At 46.8% G+C, this 21,466-nt stretch overlaps 2 protein-coding genes and 1 pseudogene across 2 annotated transcripts; 1 reads left to right on the top strand and 2 right to left on the bottom strand.

Annotated features, from left to right (window-relative positions):
- Positions 1 to 237: 237 nt before the first annotated feature.
- On the bottom strand, positions 238 to 9,468 carry MRPS11 (mitochondrial ribosomal protein S11). The gene is made up of 6 exons (XM_072799325.1): positions 9,171 to 9,468; positions 8,917 to 9,039; positions 4,357 to 4,455; positions 2,428 to 2,557; positions 1,333 to 1,398; positions 238 to 630 (listed from the first exon to the last, which is right to left on the bottom strand). The coding sequence occupies exons 1-6, from the start codon at positions 9,233 to 9,235 to the stop codon at positions 523 to 525; spliced, it is 591 nt and encodes a 196-aa protein (XP_072655426.1). The 5' UTR covers positions 9,236 to 9,468; the 3' UTR covers positions 238 to 522.
- Positions 9,469 to 9,560: 92 nt separating this feature from the next.
- Positions 9,561 to 19,553, top strand: MRPL46 (mitochondrial ribosomal protein L46). The gene is made up of 4 exons (XM_072799317.1): positions 9,561 to 9,820; positions 11,440 to 11,629; positions 12,383 to 12,556; positions 19,169 to 19,553. Exons 1-4 carry the CDS (start codon positions 9,593 to 9,595, stop codon positions 19,417 to 19,419), a joined length of 843 nt encoding a protein of 280 aa, XP_072655418.1. The 5' UTR covers positions 9,561 to 9,592; the 3' UTR covers positions 19,420 to 19,553.
- LOC140610839 (tudor domain-containing protein 3-like) lies at positions 13,049 to 16,151 on the bottom strand (annotated as a pseudogene).
- Positions 19,554 to 21,466: the final 1,913 nt, after the last annotated feature.

Here is a 21,466-nt window from a genome sequence, read left to right as displayed (position 1 = left end):
ATTGACGGTGGAATTTCTACAACCAGAATACTCTAGAGGGAGGAGGCAAGAAGTTCTCAATCTGGGGCCCAAAAGGAAACACCTGGAAGCAGTGAGGAAGCTGCCTAGTAAACAGCGACTCATGTCTACATTTCCCCCGTGTCTGGGGTCTCCCCTCCATCCAGTCACCTTCTCACTTTTGGAAGGCAGCCTGGATTGCTGTTTGCAACTCTTCAAGCAAAAACAATCACAAATTACTTCAGGTGGCAGAGATATTTTTATTTTTGCAGAGCAGAGGCAGCATTTATTGGCTATGGAGTCTAAGTGGCAGCTGTCCTGGAGCTCCTCTCGAGTCCCTTCTGGACACTGGTCTCCAGTCGGAGGAGCAAGCAAGGCTGCCACGCTAGGGGGCAAGGCTCCCCCTTACTCCCTGAGAGGTCTCCAGCAAGCCCTCCACTGGAGACAGCTCTGACAGGGTGCCTTCTACGAGGTCCAGCTGGAGGTAGGACTTGAGGACAGGTTCAGGGGCAGGCTTCCTTTCCATCACAGCCTCCGAGCCTTCCTGGGGCGGCAGCCATTGTGCGGGATAGGAGTGTTGTCTGTGATGGAGATCACCTCCAGGCCCCCCATGGTCAGTCCCTTGATGGCAGACTGGAAGGAGCAGAAGAACAGCAGAATGCCGTGGTCCCACACACGATGACCCAGCATGTCCAGGCAGGGCTCGGAGGGGCATCGGGGGGCTGTGATACCTACAATTCTAACTGTTCTCTCACAACAGACACCCAACCGAACCAAACCCTTCACCGTGTCCTCACCACTGTCAATTTCTCTAGAAACACCTGACACTTCCCACCTCGTGCTTTACCATCTGAAAACCGAGATTACCTATGAACTCCTACACACCTACCTTAAGCATTATGCTTCTGTAGTGTCGTCTGTCTGGAATGTACCCTCCCTCCCCACATACCTGGCTAATGCCTCACTATTCTTGAAAGTCAGTACAGATATGTCACCTCTTTGGGGATATACCCAGTGGGCTCCCAGCACCTTGGGCGCAAGCTTTACCACTGTACCCACGAGTCTGTGCTAAGGGACCTGCCTGTGACAACCCCCCCCATGGAGCACCTTTCTATGCCCAGTGCCTGGCACACAGCAGGCACTCAATATGGGTCTGATGAATTAAACTCGATGACCTAGACTTGCTTTTGAGAAGCTCTGTAGGTTAGAAGACCAGAAAGAAACTCCAGCCATCCTGGAAATCCGCCAGAGGCTTCTTCCATTCTCGACTCTATGCTCAAGCCCGCTTCTCTCACTAAAGAAGCACACTCACTGCAGAGACTCCTGGCTACTTACCAAGCGCCCTGGCCCCAGGCCCTTCACCACCACTCGGATGTGGGTCACGCCCTTCCCCGTAGCTTTCTGGAGAGGAGAGGTGAGTGGTTAGTGCTCTAGAAAGAGAATTGCTACAGCCAAACTCTCTTGCTGCTACCATTTGGAGCAAGAGGGTTACGAGTTCTGGGGGAAAGGCACCCACACACGTAAACAGGCAGAAAACAGGGAAGGAAGCAAAGGACACATGGTCACAGTGCAGGGCAGACATCAGCAGAGAGCACAGAATGCGTCAGATTCTAGATTTATAGTCAACTGTAATCCTGGTTAACCCAGGGCGGCACTGCCACCTGATGGAGATTTCTAAATATCACTCACCTTTTCCTCAGTAAATGCAGAATTTTAAGGCTGAGCCTAAATAACCCATTGAAAAAGTTATCGTTTTCAGGTGTTTTAAATTTTAAGTGTTATTTAATATTTTCTCTCTTGATTATAAAAGTTTGTTATAGAAAGTCTGGAAAACACACAAAGTCACTCAACGTGCCATGCAGAAGCCACTATTAACACTGACCTAACTGTATACAATCTGTATTGTACACTGACGATCATTAATACATGGCAAATAATATGTTGGGGCATCGAGCTTTATTTGAAGGCCAAGGTTTTCCCTCAGGAAATACTTCTTGTTTGGCAGAGTGTGCACCTTTGTGAGGCTGGTGCTATGGTAGACAGCACGCAGGCCGCGATCCCAGACCAATGACTGAGCAAGTCACACTCTGGACTTTAACTGGCTCTTAAAGAGATGGGTAATACTAAGCATCTTCTGAGGATTTAAGGTAACGAATGTAAAGTGTCTGGTGTACAGCAGACGGTCAACAGGAGCATATTGCCAATGTGCTTCTAGAAAGGTCCGCAACAGTTCACAATGAAATTGGTATTGCTTGAGAGAGAGAGAGAAAGCGACAGAGAGACCTCTTCAAACTGCCGCCAAGTGGAGTATCAAACAAGAGTTGTCCGACAGCATTGTTTCTGAATGACTTCAAGAACCTTCCTCACAGGGATCAGCCATGCAGAAAATGGAACCCATCACAGAGGGAGCCAGAAGGAACACACACTTACCACAGCGGCGGCTATGCCTGCTGTTTGTGCAGCAATGCCCGTGCCCTTCTTGGCGTTCCGGAATCCCTCCGTGCCACAGGAAGTGCGGGCAAGGGGCTGGTTAGCGGCAGAGACCACCTGGATCTGCGTGCTGAGGAGGCAGGGAAGTGCACAGGCTATGACCACTGGCCAGGGAAGTAAGGGCACTGAGCCAGGGCTGTATGAGCCCGCGGAAGATCAGCTGCTTTCCCTTTGAGCTTCTCAGATGAATGCTTTTTGAACTCCTACAGGAGGTGTCTAGAAAGGTCAGAATCATCCCCTAAACCTCATCAAAACCTGACATGTCAATCAATCTAAGGACTGCTCTGTTAATGGACCACATGTTTGTGTCACCCCAAATTCAAGTTGAAATCCTAACCCCAGGGATGCCTGGGTGGCTCAGTGGTTGAGCATCTGCCTTTGCTTCAGGTCATGATCCTGGGGTCCTAGAATCAAGTCCCACATCGGGCTCCCCGCAAGGTGTCTGCTTCTCCCTCTGCCTGTGTCTCTGCCTCTCTGTGTGTGTCTCTCATGAATAAATAAATAAAATCTTAAAAAAAAAAAAAAAAGAAATCCTAACCCCAAATGTGATTGTATTTGGAGGGGCCCACGGGAGGTGAGTAGGTCACAAGGGTGGAGCCCCCATGAGAGGAATTAATGCTCTTATTATAATAAGGATAGTGATTTAAAAAAAAAATCCCACAAAACTGTTATCATACCTAACACAGTAAGCAGTATTACTATAGTGGATAATTTTAATGCTAAATGACACTGTTCCACCATCAAAAAACTTTTAAGTGACACTTCTTTTCTAGTCATCTCTGACTTTAAGAAATACTTAGACATGATTTTCATTACTCCTTGGCCACCATCGCTCCATCTTCTGGCCTGAAGAGCTCCCTGAGGCATCATGTAAGGAGAGAGGGAGAGGAGCAGCTAGGGGGAAGATAGGGGGTGGCCCCGGTTCCGGGCCATCTGCCTGTCGGCCTGGCTACAACTGCCCTTCCCCCCTAGCGGAGCTCCCAGGGTGTCCAGTGCAAACAGAAGCGTAAGAGAAATGCCTGTCCCTGATACAACTTCAACAGTGATCTACAGGGCTGGCCATAGGTGCTTCTACACACAGGGAACACTAACCTATGTCCTCGTTAGCCTGAAGAGGGGAGAAAAAGAAATCCAGGTGCTCTCATTTGGAGCTTCTCACATGAATGCTGGGTGAATCCTGTGGCATCTCAGCTGTGCCCCACACTCCATCCCCAACGAGCAATGGTTTCTTGTATGGTTCTCTGAATTGCCTCATGGGCAGGCTGTGACCAAAGATTGACCCCCTCCCCCGGCAGGGGCTGGTCTGCAAAATTGTCCCTGATGTCAGGATGGCTTCTGCTGTCAACACGCAGCTGGGGAGGCCCTCAGCACTCACGTGGAAGTCACACATTAAATCACAATTCTCTTTTAGCCCTACAAGGTTGGAGGTCAGTGCACAATGGCCCAGGGTAAGTGCTTCTTGCAGATTTACATTTTGGTAGGTTTGTTTGTCAATAAATCATATCCTCTTAAACCACTGCTCTCATGTTTATCTCACCCCCTCTGTTCCCCAGGATCTAGTAACACTTAGCACACTTTCTTAAATGTTCTCTGCAACTCCTGAGTGAAGCCAGGAGATACTAGTCCTAAGGCATGCAGAGAGAGCTGAACACTGTAACGTGCTCAACCTAGCTCACATTTCATGAAATCTGAATAAACTTTACGAAGACATGTCGTTTCCCAAAACAAGGAGGAGAGGCGCTGGGGGGCCTCTGCATTGACACTACCAAGAGGAATGAGGGCCCCTGGGTGTGCCCCCCCACCCCTCTCCACCGCCCATGAAGGGGAAGAAGCCCCCTTAAAACCAGCCCAGGTGCTTCTGCCACTTACTTGTTGTAGGATGCTTTAATGTGTGCGATTGGGATCTCTTCGAATTTCTTTCCTGCCCACCTCAGAGGGCTCTCCTGTCCTGGAACTGGAGGGTAAATGCTGTAATTAAAGAAACACTTGAGGTAAAAACTCTACCCCGGATCTGCTCCTAGGGTAGCCACCCCAGTCCGCCTCAGTTCAAAGCCCAGTTGGCCATGCTGTGCTCTCTTTAATTCAAATACACACAGGTGTCCTTCAAGATTCCAGACACAAGTAAGCCTGCTGTTGCATCCTGCCTACATGCTCGGATCAGACCCGTGTTTGTATCCCCTAACACCTCCTGAAATTCAATGGACTCTAGTTTAGAAAATACTCTATTACAGGAGTGCAATCCTGCCCCGGAGCCCTACCTGTCTTCCCAGAGATAGATTTCAAAAACAAAACAGAAAATAACATAACGGTCTTCAAGGGTGTTCCTTCCTGCCCGGCCTGATCTGGAGACAATGCGACCCCTCAGCAGGCTGTGGGCTTCTCGACCTCCAAGCCAAGATGGAGAGTGGATGGGGCTCTGATTGGACATTAATGTTTAAAACTGAATCATTTCCCCATAGATCGTTTCCCCTACTGACTCCGGGATCTAAGAACTAAGCCTACTAAAGTCTGGATGTGCTAGTGTAATACCTTTATATACAGCAAGGTTTTTGTTTGTTTTTTTAAGTTTTATTTATTTTAATGAGAGACAGAGAGAGGCAGAGACACAGGCAGAGGGAGAAGCAGGCTGCCTGCAGGGAACCTGATGTGGGACTCGATCTCAGGACCCTGGGATCACGCCCTGAGCCAAAGGCCGATGCACAACCACTGAGCCATCCAGGTGACCCACGGCAAGAGTTTTGAACTTGAGAGGATTTGGAGCTTGAACCATTTAACTGAAGGCACGGAGATCAGGCCTTTAAGCTGACCAGGTCCAATGTGCAAAGGAACGAGTGGTTCACCCTGGGGCAGCCCAGACCAAGGAAAGACAAAGCCTTCTGGGCACTGGCCTGCTGCCTCTTCATATCTGTCCTCACAACCGGGAGAATAGAGAGGGGCCAGCATACATAGCGTCTCTTCGGAAGGGCCATGGATTGAAAACAGCCTCTGCTCTCCACTGCTGAAGGGCTGGAAGGGAAGGCTGACTCCCATCACAAGCTGCTCAGGCAAAGAAGTGCCACCAACCCTGACGGAGTGGCAGCCGCTGGAACCTGGGCCAGCTCAGCTGTAGTTCCGCTCCCAGATAAAGAAAGCCTGGCCTCACGGTCTGCACCCCACTTCCTAATTGTGGCTAGAGACCATTTTTTAAAAATGCAAATGCATGTAGAAAAATGTGGGATTATAGCTCCTGGCTCACTACTCCTGTCACAATTCTATGCATGGCTTCTGTAAGATCCTTCCAATCCCTTGGCTTCTGTTTCTTGACCTCCTTTTCTCCAACGATCCTGTGTCCTCTGGCATAGCCTGACTGCTTCCTCATGTGGTCACACCTGGCCTTTGTCATTGCCACGTCTGCACACCTCGTCATGACGTCAGGCTACCACCTCCAGGCACACCCCTGCTACCCTCACTCTAGGAACCCTTCTCCAAGCCCACTGATTCACTTTCCCTCAGTGCCCCCCAGACCTTTACTTCTCTCCTGGCCTCTAGTAAATTCCATGACCAATCATTATAATTGCTCCTTTTGCATACCTCTGCCTCTTACTTCATCGTCCCCTCCTGGCAAACTCTAACCATGGCTGAATCCATCTCTCCTGCCACTCTGAACCTGGGCATGCCCCTGCACAGCTGCCTACGGAAAAATCCATACCAATGTTGACTGGTCTCTATACGTATCGTGGTTTCTCAACTTCAACACTATTGACATTTTGGGTAAGAGAATTCTTTGTTGTGAGGGGCTGGCCTACGTGTTGTGAGGTGTTCAGCAGCATCCTCAGCCTCTACCCGCTAGTTGTCCCTCCGCTGTCCTAAGTTCTAACCAAAATGCCTTCAGATATTGTCAAAAGTCCTCCTGGAGGCCAAACTGCCTCAGCTGGGAACTACTGCTTTATTTTATGACTTGTAGCATCAAGTGGGCCCTCAGGACTGCCTGGCAACCCGCACTGTACACATGTCCCCAATTCAATTATTCTTCCACTCTCCTGGATGAGTACTTTAAACCGTCCTTTGTCTCCCTAAGCCTCCACCTCCTTCTCGTTTCCTCACAGCCAAATGATGACCTTTGGAGAGAAATACAAGCAATCAGAATTTCTTCTTTCTTCTACTACCAAACATCTGTGCCCACAATCTTTCCCTTCTCTCCTCTTATCATGCTCCACTTGTGTTAGCCTCTCAAGGACATCATTCCACCAATGTTTCTACCGCATGTCATTCCTGTCAGCAGAACATGCTGACATCCCCCAACCTAAAAACAAACCTCTTTATCCCAAAACCTCCCTGAACTCCTGCCCATTTCTCTACTCCCTCTCAAAGAATGGACTATACTTGATATTTCTGTCTTCTATTTTCCTCGAACCCACTCCAATCAGACTTTAGTCCTATTATTCCACCAAAAATACTCTAGGCAAGGTCACCAACCAACTCACTGTGTTAAATCAATCGAGCAGTTCTGTCATCAGCACAGTGACTTATTATATCAATAACATCTGGCACAGCTGATCTCTCCAGCCTTGAAACCACTCTAGGTTTTCTTACCACCTCTCAGGAGTTTCCCTCTTTGTCTCCTTTGCTAATTTTTCCTCATCTCCTAAATTTCTAAACACCAGAGTGCTCTAGGTTTCGGTCTTAGGACCTCTTCTCCTCTTTATCTACACTTACATTCTTGATGATCTCGCAGTCTTGTGGTTTTAAACGTCATCTACACGATGAATCTTTCAAGTGTGTGTGTGTGTCTCTAGCCCCCCTCAGTCCCCTGATCTCCCTTTCTAAAAGCCCACACTGTATCTCCATTAGATGTTAATTAAGCATCTCAAACTTAACCACCCAAAGCCAAACTCCTACAGTCTTCCCTACTTTCAGAAATGACAACTCCACCTTTCCAGCTGCTTAGGCCAAAGATTTTAGTGTTCCTTCTTCATTCTTCTCCTTTTCTCACACCTTACATGAACACATCTTGTTGGTCCCACTTTCTGTATGTTCTTGCCCCGAAAGCTGTCATCTTGACCCAAGCCACCATCATTCCCTGCCTGGATTATTTAAAAATTCTTCTAACCACTGAGAAGACTTCTCCCGGCTTCCATCCTTGCTTCTTGACAGTTCCATTATCAACATGGCAGCCAAAGGGACTCTTTAAAATGAAGCAACATCATTTCAGCCCTCTCTTCAAAATTCTCCCGTGGCTTCCCATCTCATTCAGAGTCAAAGCTGTTTTAAGTCCTTAGGAAGACCTACAAGCAGGTAGGGCTGCCTCCTCACAGATGGGCGGCACCACTCATCCCCTTCCCCCATCACCTGTTTTACTCGTCATGCCACACTGACCTTCTTGCTACTCCTCCCAATTGCTAGACACACTCTCACCATCTGTCGTACCCTCACGTTTTATGTGTTTTCTATTTACTGCCCCCTCCCACGAGAATTTGAGTCCTACGGGGACAGGGTTTCTTGAGTGTTTGGTCATTGATGTATCCTTAATGCCTTAAACAGTGCCTGACATTGCTGAACGACTATAACAGGATGTTGGCTTAAATTCCTTCAGCAGCTCCCCACCCCCCACTGCTTACAGTGGGAACAGTGTGAAAGCTGCAGGGTTACAGATGAGACCCTCAGCATTCTGATTCCTTCTCCTGTTGGCCTCTTGTGCCATCACACACACAAATGAATGTACTGTACCACATGCCTTTACACAGACTATTAGCGTTGCCTAAGATGACCCCTTCCCCATTGTCCAGCTGAACTCCAACTCCGTTCAGTTCTCAGCTCCACATTATCTTGCCGGCAGTCTTGGCTGATCTCCTCGGGAGTGAGACACTCATTCCTTCACCTCTCATCCACTACTGACCAGATTATGCTGCATATGTTTGCATGGCTGTCTTCCCCAGTAGCCTGTGACCTACTCGTGGGGTAGAACCATCTTCTGTACTTGCATTCCCAGCATCTAGCACAGCGCCTGGCACCAAAACGGCTGTGAATGCACGCAGGGGTGGTGGCACTGATGGAAATGCAACGTGTCAGTCCCTAGGGTGGAGCACAAAACCCACCCTGCACCAACTCAATAACCTACACCACCGCGGGGCACCCCCAACTCCCATGTTGCAACCGAGACCCAGGGAAGGTTGTGAGTCAGCCGTGAGACCCCTCTCGGTGGGAAAAAGGTGATACTTCCGCTCATTCATTGATCAAAGTGTTCACAGAGCGTCTGCTGTGTGCCGAGGCTCATCGCATTTGACCCCCGCAACCTGTCTCGGCACCCTTTCCCTCTGTCTATGAGAAAGCTGGGGCTCAGGGACTAATGTGCACAAGCTCCCAAAGACGTCAAGTGGCAGAGATGGGAATGCACTGGTCCCCGGACTCTGCACCGCGACGCCGGTGTCCCGAGACGTAACTGGCCCTCACCTGAAGCCGCTGCGGCTGGGAGTCGAAGCCTCCGCCTTCTCCCCAGCCTCCTGCTTGGCCGCTTGGTTTTGCAGCTGCCGGGCGCCGGCGTGGACGGTGGAGGCTGGCGCCCCCGCCACGACCCTGAGGGGAGGGAAAGCTCAGTGAGGTCCAGGCCTAACGGCCACTGCAGTCCAAGCAGCTCAGGGGCACGCGCAGGAGCGCAGTCGCCGGGCGGGGCGTGGGGGGGGGGGGGGAGCGGTGATCATTCTCACCTGGGCGTCGGGGACCAAGCCCACGACCGCAAGAGCCAAGACCTCGTCGTCCGTACCACCTGCATCACTGGAATTGGCCCCCGTCAGCCGCCGTCCGCGGCGACCGCGGCGCCAGCACCACGAGGGCTTGTGGGGGAGAGCGTACAAGGAAAGTCATCTCATTCCTCTTCATAAGGCCCACTACAGATTTTTACTCCCATTCAAATGCTCTACGATAACTATCATTGCGAGTTCTCACCGATAGCTTCTTCCTTTTTCCCTAATCTTCTAACATGAAATCCTCGCCCACCCCTCCATATTGGAATGGTTCATTCTAGTAGCTCCCCGGACGGCCCGCTTGCTCTCCCGCGCTGCCTTGTGGGAACATGCGATTGGCCCAGGCCCCCGCGGGGAGCCGCGGTGCACTGTGGGAGGGCCGGAGCATGGCGGCGCCCGTAGGGCGGACTGTGCTTGGGGTGGCCAAGGGCTGGCGGCGGCTCGAGGGGCTCCGGACCGCTAGCCTGGGTTCTCGCAGCCTGTCCCTCGCGGCCGCACCCTCGAGCAGCGGGTCTCCATGGCGTCTTTTGGGCGCGTTGTGCCTGCAGCGGCCACCGCTGGTTTCGAAGCCGCTGACCCCGCTGCAGGAAGAGATGGCGGCTCTCTTCCAGCAGGTAGGATGGAGGTGCGGCCGGCGGCTTCAGGGTGCTGTTGCGGAACCCACAGAAGCACGTGGGCCGGGGCTGGATTCCGACTCCGGCACCAGTCAGTCTGCGTAACCTTGAGCAAGTCCCTTGGTTTCTCTGAACTTCACGCTCAACCTGCGCATCAGCATCTACCTTACAGGGTTGGCTCGCTGCGTACAAGGCGTTCGATAAAAGATAGTTTTCATTGGCATTCGATGTTGTCACGTTAGGCAGCTCTTTAGAATTGTTTTCCTTTGTGGTCGGATACACGAGGGGTGCGGTGGTGAACAAGACGACTTAGCTCCTATCGTAGGCACTCGGTAATTTTTTAAGTTTTTATTTTTTTAAAAGATTTTATTTATTTATTCACGAGAGACACACAGAGAGAGGCAGAGACACAGGCAGAGGGAGAAGCAGGCTCCATGCAGGGAGCCCGATGTGGGACTCGATCCCAGGACCCCAGGATCACGCCCTGAGCCGAAGGCAGCGCTAAACCACTGAGCCACCCAGGCGCCCTGGTACTTGCTGATTTAGAGAAGGGGGAGTCTGTGATGTGATGTTTATAGAGGAAGGTAGTGGGCACATCTATGAGATGCCTGTGATAAGCGGCAGGTGAGGAAACGGGCAAACATTAAGTGTAGTGGCTGTGAGGGGCGTAGATCCCCACAGATAGTGATTGAAGGTTGTTTCCCTAGAATTTGAGATGTTTGTGTGTGTGTGTGTGTGTGTGTGTGTGTGTGTTGGCGCCTAAAAGCTCTAAACTTCACTTCGTGGTTTTTACTTGGTTTATTTATTATGTAAATATTGATCATTTTATAGATAGTCACTTATCACCTATTTTGCTAAGTGCTAGAGACAAGTAAGACAGACCTGCTTCTGGTTCTCCGAGTGTTCAGTCTAGCGGAGGTGGGCCAGTCAATAACCAAATAATCCCATGACTATAACCGCAGACCCTGGTGAGTGTTGTAAAGGAAGACGCAGGGTAAAACGTTTTAACGGGGACATCTAAGTTGATTCTATGGGTGGTGTCAACGAATATCTCCCTAAGAAAGTGATGTTTAAATTGAAATCTGGGAGCACCTGGTTGGCTCAGTGGTTGAATGTCTACCTTTGGCTCGAGTCGGCTGCTTCTCCCTCTGCCTGTGTCTGCCTCTCTTTCTGTGTCTCTCATGAACAAATAATAAAATCTTTAAAGAAAATAAATTGAAATCTGAAGGATAAATAGGAATCTCCTAGAAGAGCATGAGGGAAAACATTCTAGGAAGAAGGGAGTGCATCTGTAAACTCCCCGAGGCAGGAAGGCTCATTGTGAGATCAAAGACTGACAGAGGAGTGTGGTAAGTGGGCAGGCAATGCCTGTCCCAATCCCTCTGTTCTTTGTAGCAGCTTGACTTCCAATCACATCCTAACATTTTAGCAAATGTAACTCAAGCCCAAAGTGCGGGTGACCTTTTTTTCTTTTTCTTTTTTTTTGGTGGTGATTTGATTGTATGTTTGGTTATGCTGGGTGGTAAACTTCTGAGTCCGTCAAGTGTGCTATAGCTCTGTTTTCTCCTCTACCTGTTCTTTGTTTTGGTTTGGCTATTTTGTGCTTTTAATTTTCCTAGATTGAGGTAGAGAGAAGTATGTATTCAGACCATGAGCTGCGTGCATTGGATGAAGCCCGCCGACTGGCAAAGAAGAAAGCTGACTTGTATGATGAGGAAGATGATGAACAGGATATACTGCTGGTGCAGGATTTGGAAGAAGTATGGGAGCAGAAATTCCTACAGTTCAAACCTGGAGCTCGCATAACAGGTGTGTGGTCTTTTCAGGCCAGCAGGAGAGAAGGGAAAGGGGAGTATTGTGGTTCCTAGATAAAGGACATTGGCTTAGCCCCTGCTTTGTATTTTAAGTAACAAGTAATTGCAGAACTTCCTTCAGGTGGGAGGAAAATCAATCCTTTTCCCTGTTTCTCACATCCACCCTAATAAAATTTTTAAAGGCACATGTTATTTTTGAGTGGAAGGTAGGGGTGTTGGGATAACCTATTCTCTCTCAGTTAAACTTTATGAACGTTATTTGAGTTTAACTCCTAGTTCAGGTGTGAGAGTGGGGGGAAATTAAGCCTTTCCCACTAGTTTCCTGTGTTTTATCTGAAAGCTCTCCTAAAGCAGAGGATTGAGTTCTCTTATCTTTGCTTCAGAGATGAAGCCTGAAGAACAGAGAAAGTGGGGCCAAGTTAAGTCACTAATAGTGTCAAAACCAGTGAAGTAGTAGTGTTTGAAGTAGTGTGGGTAGAGCTGCTTTTCCAGAGGCTCAAAGTACTTTGTGTTGTGCTCTTCAAAGGAGAAGTTCAGCTTTTGGTTTTCTCTTCTTACATTGTAATTTTCTTAAGATTGTGAGACTCTGAAAGAGGTCTGAATTCGAGAGATGGATCAGGATTGTAATTTGATTATAAGAGGACAGAGGTTGTGGCTCTACCTTAAAAGAAGACTACAAAACTCTGTTCTTTCTTGGTTCTGGCAGATCACAGTCTTTTTGTCTTCTGTGATCCCCTTTTCTTCACAGAAGCCGATAAAAAGAATGACCGAACCTCACTGCAGCGGAAGCTAGACAGGAACCTTGTTCTGTTGGTCAAAGAGAAGCTTGGAGACCAGGATGTTTGGATGCTTCCCCAGGCGGAGTGGCAGCCTGGGGAGACCCTCCGAGGAACAGCGGAGCGAACCCTGGCCACACTCTCAGGTGAGTTCTCTGCTTCCCTCTGAACCTCACAAGACTCGCTTCACACTAAGCCACAGGATATGCAGGCTGACTTGTTAGGATGGCTGGAAGGATTGGAGATGGGTTGTTAATGGGAACTCTGAAATCTATGAAAGTTTCAACTAGAAAAAAAATCTTAGATTAGGCAAAAGTCTTTGTCCCAGAGAGATTTTTAAGTTTTTCTTCTATTTCTTTTTTTCCTTATATATAATATTGCATTTGGTCTTCTTGATGGCAGAAGAAATAGTTCTTTTTTTCACTTGTAAAAAGTATTTGCTTTGTTGAACTCCATATTTTTTTTCTATCCTTCGTGTGGAGTTGAATTTTCCCCCCTCAAATCTACTATTTCATTCTCCACATAATATCCACCATGTCTGCTGCTGCTTCTGAAGGGAAAGCAAGAGGTCTGTCAACAGGTTTTGATCTGGAAGTTTTAGTCAGTGGCTCCTTTCTTCATAAAGACTCTGCTTGGTCTTAGTTCCAAGCCTGGGGAGGTTGGTAAAACTGCTGGGTTGGCTGAGTAGATCTTCTTGTTCTGCCTTCACCTCCTCTATGGAACTTGGGAGTTCCCTTGTGGGTCCTTCCTCCTCCCACACCTCTCTTTGAGTGGGCCGGTGTTGCATCAGTGCACTTTGTGGTTGCCTTAATAGATTTAACAACTGCTTTTGTACCTGAAGAACGGAGAGGTTCAATTTCTGCTCAGTGAACCTTGTCTTCCCAACAACATGCACAGCCTTCATTTCCAGGTTTTCATGGTTTTGCATATTCCACAGGAAGAGATAATTCTAGTACTTTTTCAGGTTTATTTGGCCCATACCTTCTCTTGAGTCCAGTGTTGTAAGATATTTAATTGTAGTAGGTAGCCATCATAGGTCCTGCCGATTCGATGGGTCCTACTCGCCTTCTCTTTAGTGGCATTTCTGTCTCTGTTTGGAACGCCAGTGGAATTCAAAGTTCAGACAGGATTCCGATCATTAGTATTTACGCCAGATTTTCAGATTTTATGCCACTGAAAACTTCATTATTTATTATTCATAAAAATGATCATGGTGTGCTTGTTTGGCTTTCTCTTTTCCCACAATTTTGATTAGTTTAATCTATGAATTTCTTGAAGTGGGTTTTATTTCATATCTGCATAGGATGAATCTTTTCCTGATCTGCTTCGCATAAACTTACCTTTTTTTTAAAGCAATATCATTGTACTGAGAACTTAAAAAACACAAAGTACCTTTAATTCTTTCATATCTAGAATATGGCCTGTCACTCATAATTCTCTCTTTAGCCCATACTTTAGATCCTGAAGAAGTATTTGGTGTTTCAGAACGTTTCTGTCTAGATAATCCACTGCCTTCTGAAATTGACTTTGAATTTTGAGTGTCTCTTTGAAAATGAGGACATTTTTCATTTCTTGCCTCTGGTGTCATTTGGAGGAAGATGTCTTGGTGACTCAGTAATGGACAATCTGTATTTTCCCTGAGAAAGTTGTTTTTGCTGTGATTTAGGTTCTGCCCCAGGGCCCAGTACAGGAGCAGCCAATTAGAAAGTGCCTAGACTTTCTGTAAGAGGCTTATTTACTTATCTTAAAATGGGTGGTTTGAGGGGCAAGCATTCAATTCAACACACATCTAGGGGTCTGAAAATACCCTCTAGGGATACAGGCTAGCGGGATCATCCCTGTGCTTTCCCTGTCCCCCACTGAGATTTAAAAATTTAGTGTGTATTTTCAAAATTGACAGTCCTACCACTCTCAGCCTGCACCTCTTCTTATCCTTGCAGCTTTGCTTAGTGGCCTGACACTTAACTCCTTTACCCAACTGGAAATGTCAGAGTTATCTTTGACCTCATTCTTACAGTCTGAAGTTCTCAAGTTCCACCTGGTCTATTCTAAATATTCCTCTCTTTATTCCCACAGTGTTAACTGTCACCCTTTTTGCTTCTTGCCAGATCAGGTTTTCTCATCCTTGGCACTGTTGACATTTGGGGCCAGGTAATTCTTTGGGGCGGGGGGAGGCTGTTCTGAGCATTATGGGATGGTTAGCAGCATCCCTGGCCTCTACCCGCTAGATGCCAGTAGCACTAGCCCATCCTCACTTGTCCTAGTGTAACAGCCAAAAATGTCCCTAGACATTGCCAAATATTACCCTGGGAGTGAAATCACAGTGGTTGAGAACCATTGTGCTAGACCTTTGAATTAGATGCCAAATAAATTCCCCATGGCTTTCATGTCATGCCCTTCAGTGCTGCCAGAATGAACTTTCCAACAAATCTCTCTGCCTAGAAGGTTTCCCATAAAAGTTCAGACTTGCAAGAATGGCCTATAGATCCGTTTGCTCTGGTCCTGAGCTTGCCAGTCTTCCATCTGGCTGCACATTGATGTATATTCTGAGCTCCAACCTAGCAGACCTTCTGTGTTCCTCCAGTAATGTGGTCATTCATGTGTCTGTTTTGTGGCCTGCTGATCTCTGACTGGAATGGTATACTCCTCCTTGGAGTGACTACTCAGTTTTGAAGACTCGGCTTATACATTATACCTTCTGTGGTGGAACCTTCTCCAAGCCTCCATGTAGACAGAACTAATCCTCCCTCTAGGTTCCCATAGTATTTGTGTGTGCCTTGATTCACATTATGCAACATTTACTCTGAGCCTACCATTTGCTGGATACTGTCTGGGCAGTGGGGTTACAGTGATGAATAGGACACTACCCCTGCTCTATGGGAGCTTATGTTCTAGTGGAGTATGTGCTCTTTCACTTACTTCCATTGCCTGGTAATCTGTTTATTGACACATTTTTCCCCCAGCTATAATTCTGACTCCTTTGAAGGTATAGACAGGATCTATCCCCTTCCATCCTTCCAGCTCTTAGCACAGTGCCTGGCTCACAGCTGAGTGTTTACTGAATATGTAGATTTGGCAGTGTCAGTACCACTTTACTGGCCCTGCCACCAGCGCAAACACCTGCCAACAAAGCAGGAGCCAGTGTGTGACCCTTTGCTCCTTGGCCACGAAAGGCCTGGGGGCTTGCGAGAGCAGGAGTGAGACAGAATGGAGTGGGGAGGGGACCTTCACCATGCTTCCGTGTCCTCCTTGTCACCTAGGAGGTGGCATCTGGGTTTCCTGCCAGGATCACTGTGTTCAGATGCTCAGCTTCCCTCACACATATGTGAGTGACGCTTGCTCTCCCTCTCGTCTGCCACGCAGAAAGGGCTTCCACCTTGGCACAGCTTTTCCTCCTCCTAACGTTCCCGCTGTAATGAACAGACATGAAAGGAAACATACGAAAGACACATTGACATTAAACGGTGCATAACAAATAAAATGTGTTGATTTATTGTGAAGTTATTAAAATGGTAATATAGAATAATTAAAATGACAAAAGCTCAAGAAATGTAGAAGTGTACACCCATATATATATGTATATATGAGTCAGAGTCCATTTCTTTCCTCCCCATTGGCACCTCATTTCCCACGTCCTGCAAGATGGGCTTCCTCCAGGTGGAATTCATGGTGAAGGATGGACACATGTACGTTTTTGTTGGCTGCTGCCCGGTCCTGCAGAATGTACATAATGCTGGACATTTTCAGGTCTGGTGTAAGGAGTGCCTGCTTGTCTAGGCCCCACCAACATATGGAAACGTCTCCTTAATTTTTGCTTATCCAGTCAGTAAAAAATGGTCTCTTTTGGATTAGCAGTTTCCTGCTTGCTAGTAAGATTGACCGTATTTTATTTTCATGGGTTTATTGGCTGCTGAAATTTCTCCATGATCCTTTGCTCATCTTGTAGTGAACTGTTTCTTTTTTCTTCTTGATTTGACTGCATTTTTTAATCTGTTTTTCCAGATTATAGAAAAATATATATTCAGTGAAATAAGTGGAAAAATTCGGGGAAGTATAAAGAAGCTTGCCAATGTAGTTCCACCACTCATAGATACCCACAGCTGACATTTTGTGTTGTAGATGAACTCACGTCATGTATCAGTTCTTCATCGGATGCTCCAATAGTGTGTTGTTGTTTTTTTTTTTTCTGTAAAGTTTTTATCTATTCATGAGATACAGAGAGGCAGAGACATGGGCAGAGGGAGGAACAGGCACCGGGGGTTGGAGGGGTGCCCAGTGTGGGACTCCATCCCAGGACCCCGGGATCACAACCTGAGCCAAAGGCAGATGCTCAACCACTGAGCCGCCCAAGCGCCCCCAGCAGTGGAGTGTTTTTGTGTTTTTGTTTTTTTAGTACTAAGAGAAGCAATTTGTTATATGTGGTGAAAAAAAAAATTTTTTTTTTTTAAAGATTTTATTTATTCATGAGAGACAGAGAGAGAGAGGCAGAGACACAGGCAGAAGGAGAAGCAGGCTCCTTGCAGGGAGCCCGACGTGGGACTCGATCCTGGGTCTCCAGGATCATGCCCTGGGCTGAAGGCGGTGCTAAACCGCTGAGCCACCCAGGCTGCTCTGAAAAAATTGTTAAAACAGTTTCTAGTACATGTAGTATAGGGTAAGAAGTAATATTACTGTTTTAGAGGCATCTGCTAGTAACAGTGTTTGGTGTATCCTTTTATTTTTTATTTATTTAAATTTTTTTTTTGGTCTTTTTAGGAATTACAAGCACATACATACTTCATCTGTTTCCCCCCCCCCGCACATAGTAGGAGCATGGTTATATACCTTCGCTTCTCTTCTTCGCAGCTTTTAAGCATCTCTCTGTATCAGCATGTGAAGCCATACCTTAACGCTTTCTGACACGAGCATATGATTCATAATATACATGTGCTACAGTTCATTTAACCAGTCTTGCTTTTACAAATAAGCTGTAGTGAATGTCTTGTGTACCTACCTTTGGTCACATGGGCAGAGAAACATTTCTGGGAAGATCAAGTTCTAGAAGCCAAGTCGCTGGATGAAGGGGTATGCATAAGGTACGCATAATTAAAGTTGATAATTCTTGCCAAAAATAGAGGTTAACACTAATTTCTACCCCCCTGATGGTGTGAGAGTGCTCATTTTTCTCTTGATAAGCAGTGTACAGCTCAAAGTTTTGGGACTTAGTAATGACATGTTGTTTGAATTCTTATTTCTTTAATTGTTAATAAGATTGAGCATCTTTTAATGAGTTTATAGGTCAGTGGTATTTATTTTTATGTGAACTTCTTGTTCTATGCTTAGTTCATTTTTCTTTTGGATCTATTGGCTTTTTCCACATTGATTTCTAAATACTTATACCCGAAATTACTCTTCCTTTGTGGAGTGTGTTGAAATATTTTTGTTAGTGTGCCATTTTGTCCTTGACTTTTATGCTTTGCTTTTCTTTATAGAAAGATTTAGTTTTATGTAAATAAAATGTTTTTTTCTTTTACAGATTTTTAAGATTTGTGTCTTGGTGAGGGCTTTCCCTCTCAAAAATGATATGGAAAGTATCCTACTTTTTTTCCTAATGCTCTTTCAGTTTCTTTTTTCTTTAATGAAAAATTTGAAAATACAAAAACATTCAGAAAATATTAAACATCTATGAAACCACCATCCAGAATGCACAATCCTTTTATGAAAGTTAAATTTCTATTCTTAAATCTTTGATCCGTGTAGTGTCAGTTTTGATGTAAGGACTGAGGTTGGTGGAATCCAGCTTCATTTTTCCTGTTGAGCTAGCCAGCTTTCCAAATGCCAGGATTCATTGGTCCTTTCCCCTTCCTTTGAAATGCTCGCTCGGTTGGGGTTAAACCTTTGTTATAGATTCTAGGTAAATTCCAACCACCTGTCTGTGTCTTTTAACTATTGATACGATGTTTTCACCCTACAGAAGTCAAATTGGGTCCTCTTTATGCTTTTCAAGTGACACTCCCTTTAAAAGGCTAAGAGTGGGGCAGCCCCGGTGGTGCAGCGGTTTAGCGCTGCCTGCAGCCTAGGGCGTGATCCTGGAGACCCTGGATCGAGTCCCACGTCGCGCTCTCTGCATGGAGCCTGCTTCTCCCTCTGCCTGTGTCTCTGCCTCTCTCTCTCTGTCCCTATGAATAAATGAATACAATCTTTAAAAAAAATAAATAAATAAAAGGCTAAGAGTGGGCAGCCCAGTGGCTCAGCGGTTTAGCGCTGCCTTCAGCCCAGGGCGTGATCCTGGAGACCTGGGATCGAGTCCCACGTCGGGCTCCCTGCATGGAGCTTGCTTCTCCCTCTGCCTGTGTCTCTCATGAATAAATAAATAAAATCTTTAAAAGATTAAAAAAAAATAAAAGGTTAAGAGCTTTGCTTTACAGATACCCAGTGTAATAGTCCTTCATTAACAAGTCCTTCATTAACAAGTCTAGAAGCTTGGTGCCCTGACTCCAGGTAATGGTATCTGAACTGCATCACTAACTTCAGTTTGAGAGTAGTAGCTTGGCACATGGGATGGATCCAGTGAATCTGGAGCCCATGAGCCCATGGGCCAGGAGCATTTGGATGGAGATGGGGAGAGGCTCTTCAGGAATGACCCTCGTCCTCACTCCCAGGGATTGCTTTACCTCACACTGGAAATGACTCTCACAGAGACCCCCTGGTGTTTGAGGGGCCAAAAGTAAACAGATGGGTGCATCCTCATCTTCCAAATCTTCCCCTCTTCCCTTCAGAGAACAACCTGGAAGCCAAGTTCTTGGGAAATGCCCCCTGTGGCCACTACAAGTTCAAGTTCCCTCAGGCATTGCGGACAGAGAGCAGCCTTGGTGCCAAAGTATTCTTCTTCAAAGCCCTGCTATTAACTGGAGACTTCTCTCAGACCAGCAAGAAGGACCATCACGTCTGGGTCTGTAAGGAGGAGCTGGGTGACTATTTGAAACCCAAGTATCTGACCCAGGTTAGGAGATTTCTTTTGGACCTATGATGGGCAGTGCCACCTGTGGACAATACTCGACCAGGCCTGGGACGGTGCCTCAAGGACATCATGTACTTATCCCGTCTTTGCAGGGAACAGCATGCAGCCAACTAAATTCAGAGAAATAAACAAGTTTATCATTGTGTGGGTCTCAGCTGATTTGTCCTTCGAGGATGACTGGCTTTTCCCTGTGCAGAGAGAGCTGTCCCGTAGGCTGCCTTTCCCTTGTTTCCAAGCTGATAGTTGTGTGTTGCATTACTTCATAGTGAATCAGTTGGTTTCCTGGGCCCAGAAAGAACCAAAGGAAATGACCTAAGAGCCCTGAGTTCTATAAAAGCTAGTCTCATGCAAAGAAGGTAGTTCTACGCAGTTCCTTAGCCATTATCCATTTTGTGTTTTCCTCCCTTTGTTTTTGATATGGAGGTGTATCAGGCCAGCCTAGGAAATTATTTCTTCCTTTTTCTTTTCTTCTCTCTTTTTTTAAGATTTTTTTTTTTTTTTTTTTTTTTTTACTTTTTTACTTTTTTAAAGATTTTAACTTTTTTGGAGAGGGGCAAAGGGAGAGAGGGAAGCAGACTTCCTATTCAGCAGGGAGTCCAACCTAGGGCTCAATCCCAGGAGTCTGAGATTATGACCTGAGCCGGAGGCAGACACTAGGCTGGCTGAGCCATGCAGGAGCCCCCTTTTCTTCTCTTTGTTTTCTTTTTTTAAGCATTTTGTATTTAAGCATTTGAATTTAGTCCTACCTGTTTTGAAACAGTTGTGTGAAATAAGCAGGGTCCGATTGCCCTCTCCATTTTATAAATGGGGGAGTCATGGCCATATGGGATTTAGGCTGAGAATCTTAGGTCACTGATGGTACAGGAGGAGAAGGCTGACCTCTTGCTTCTGGTCTTGGGTTCTTGATCCCTCCTTCTGTTGCTTGAGTCCTCACTGGTCCCAGTGCTTGGCAAATGGGAGGTACTCTGAACATTTGTTAAATGATTAGAAGAGAGGGAAGGTCTCAGGCATGCCTCTGCACAGGATGGCGGTTCCAGTAGCAAGGCTGCTGTCCTGAATCCCAGTTTCCTGCTCTCCTCTCAGCCTTCTGGGTTAAACAGACTGGCCTGTCTGATGTAAGGTGGTGAAATGGAATTCCTGTTTCTGCTTCAGATGTAGCCTTTCATTCTGAGTCAGGGAAGTTGCTTTCCATGATCAAAATGAAGGTGCTTAGTCCTGATATGCCGTCCTTCCTCTGTACCCCCATGTGCCTGCTCTTCCCCCTCATCTCAGAGGGAGATGTCCTCCAGCTGAGGCTTGCAGATTTCATGGGCAGTTGTGATGCCCTGGGAGTGAGAGGTGGGTGCTAGGAGAGGGCAGATGGAGGACCAGGGGTGCATTTCTCTTTCAGGGTTTCAGGGTGAGTTGTGTATGTGAACTATACTGCTATACTGCGAACTATATTCGCCTGAGGGACCTCCAGCCTAGAACGGAGGGAATTCCCAGAGTGAGGTGGAGACTGTGGTGTTGTGATTTATAATAAATATACATTTGGTCTCTGTATCCACTCCTTTCATAAAACTAAAACCTGTGGAATTTCCTGTGCTTAGAGCAATCAAGGTGTCTTCTGTCATGTTAATGAGGTGAGTTTTGGGGAGCCCCTTGTAATCTAAGGATTGGGGCTGGTTGCCAGGGAAGCCAACCATGTGACTGGAGGGTGGGAACTTTAGTCTAACTCCCTGACCTGGGAGTGGGAAGGACCTAGATGGAGTTCAATCACCAATGGCCAGTAATGGAATCAACCTTGCCTAAGAGATGAGTCCTTCATAAAAATCCAAAAGGATGGGTTCAGAGAGTTTCCAGGGTTGGTGACCACTTGGGGATTTGGGGAGAGTAGTACAGTCCTAAGACAGCATGGAAGCTGTGCCCCCTTGTCCCCCATCTTGCCCTGTGCATTTCTTCCATCTGGCTGCTCCTGAGTTTATTCCTTTTATAATAAACTAGTATTCTAGTAAGTAACCTGTTTCTCTGAGTCCTGTGAGCCATTCTAGCAAATTAATTGAACCCAGTTTGGTAG

Source organism: Canis lupus, chromosome 2 (assembly GCF_048164855.1).
Source record: "Canis lupus baileyi chromosome 2, mCanLup2.hap1, whole genome shotgun sequence".
NCBI lineage: Eukaryota > Metazoa > Chordata > Mammalia > Carnivora > Canidae > Canis > Canis lupus.
Note: the sequence above shows the minus strand (reverse complement) of the source record. Positions and strands in the feature narration are given on the sequence as shown.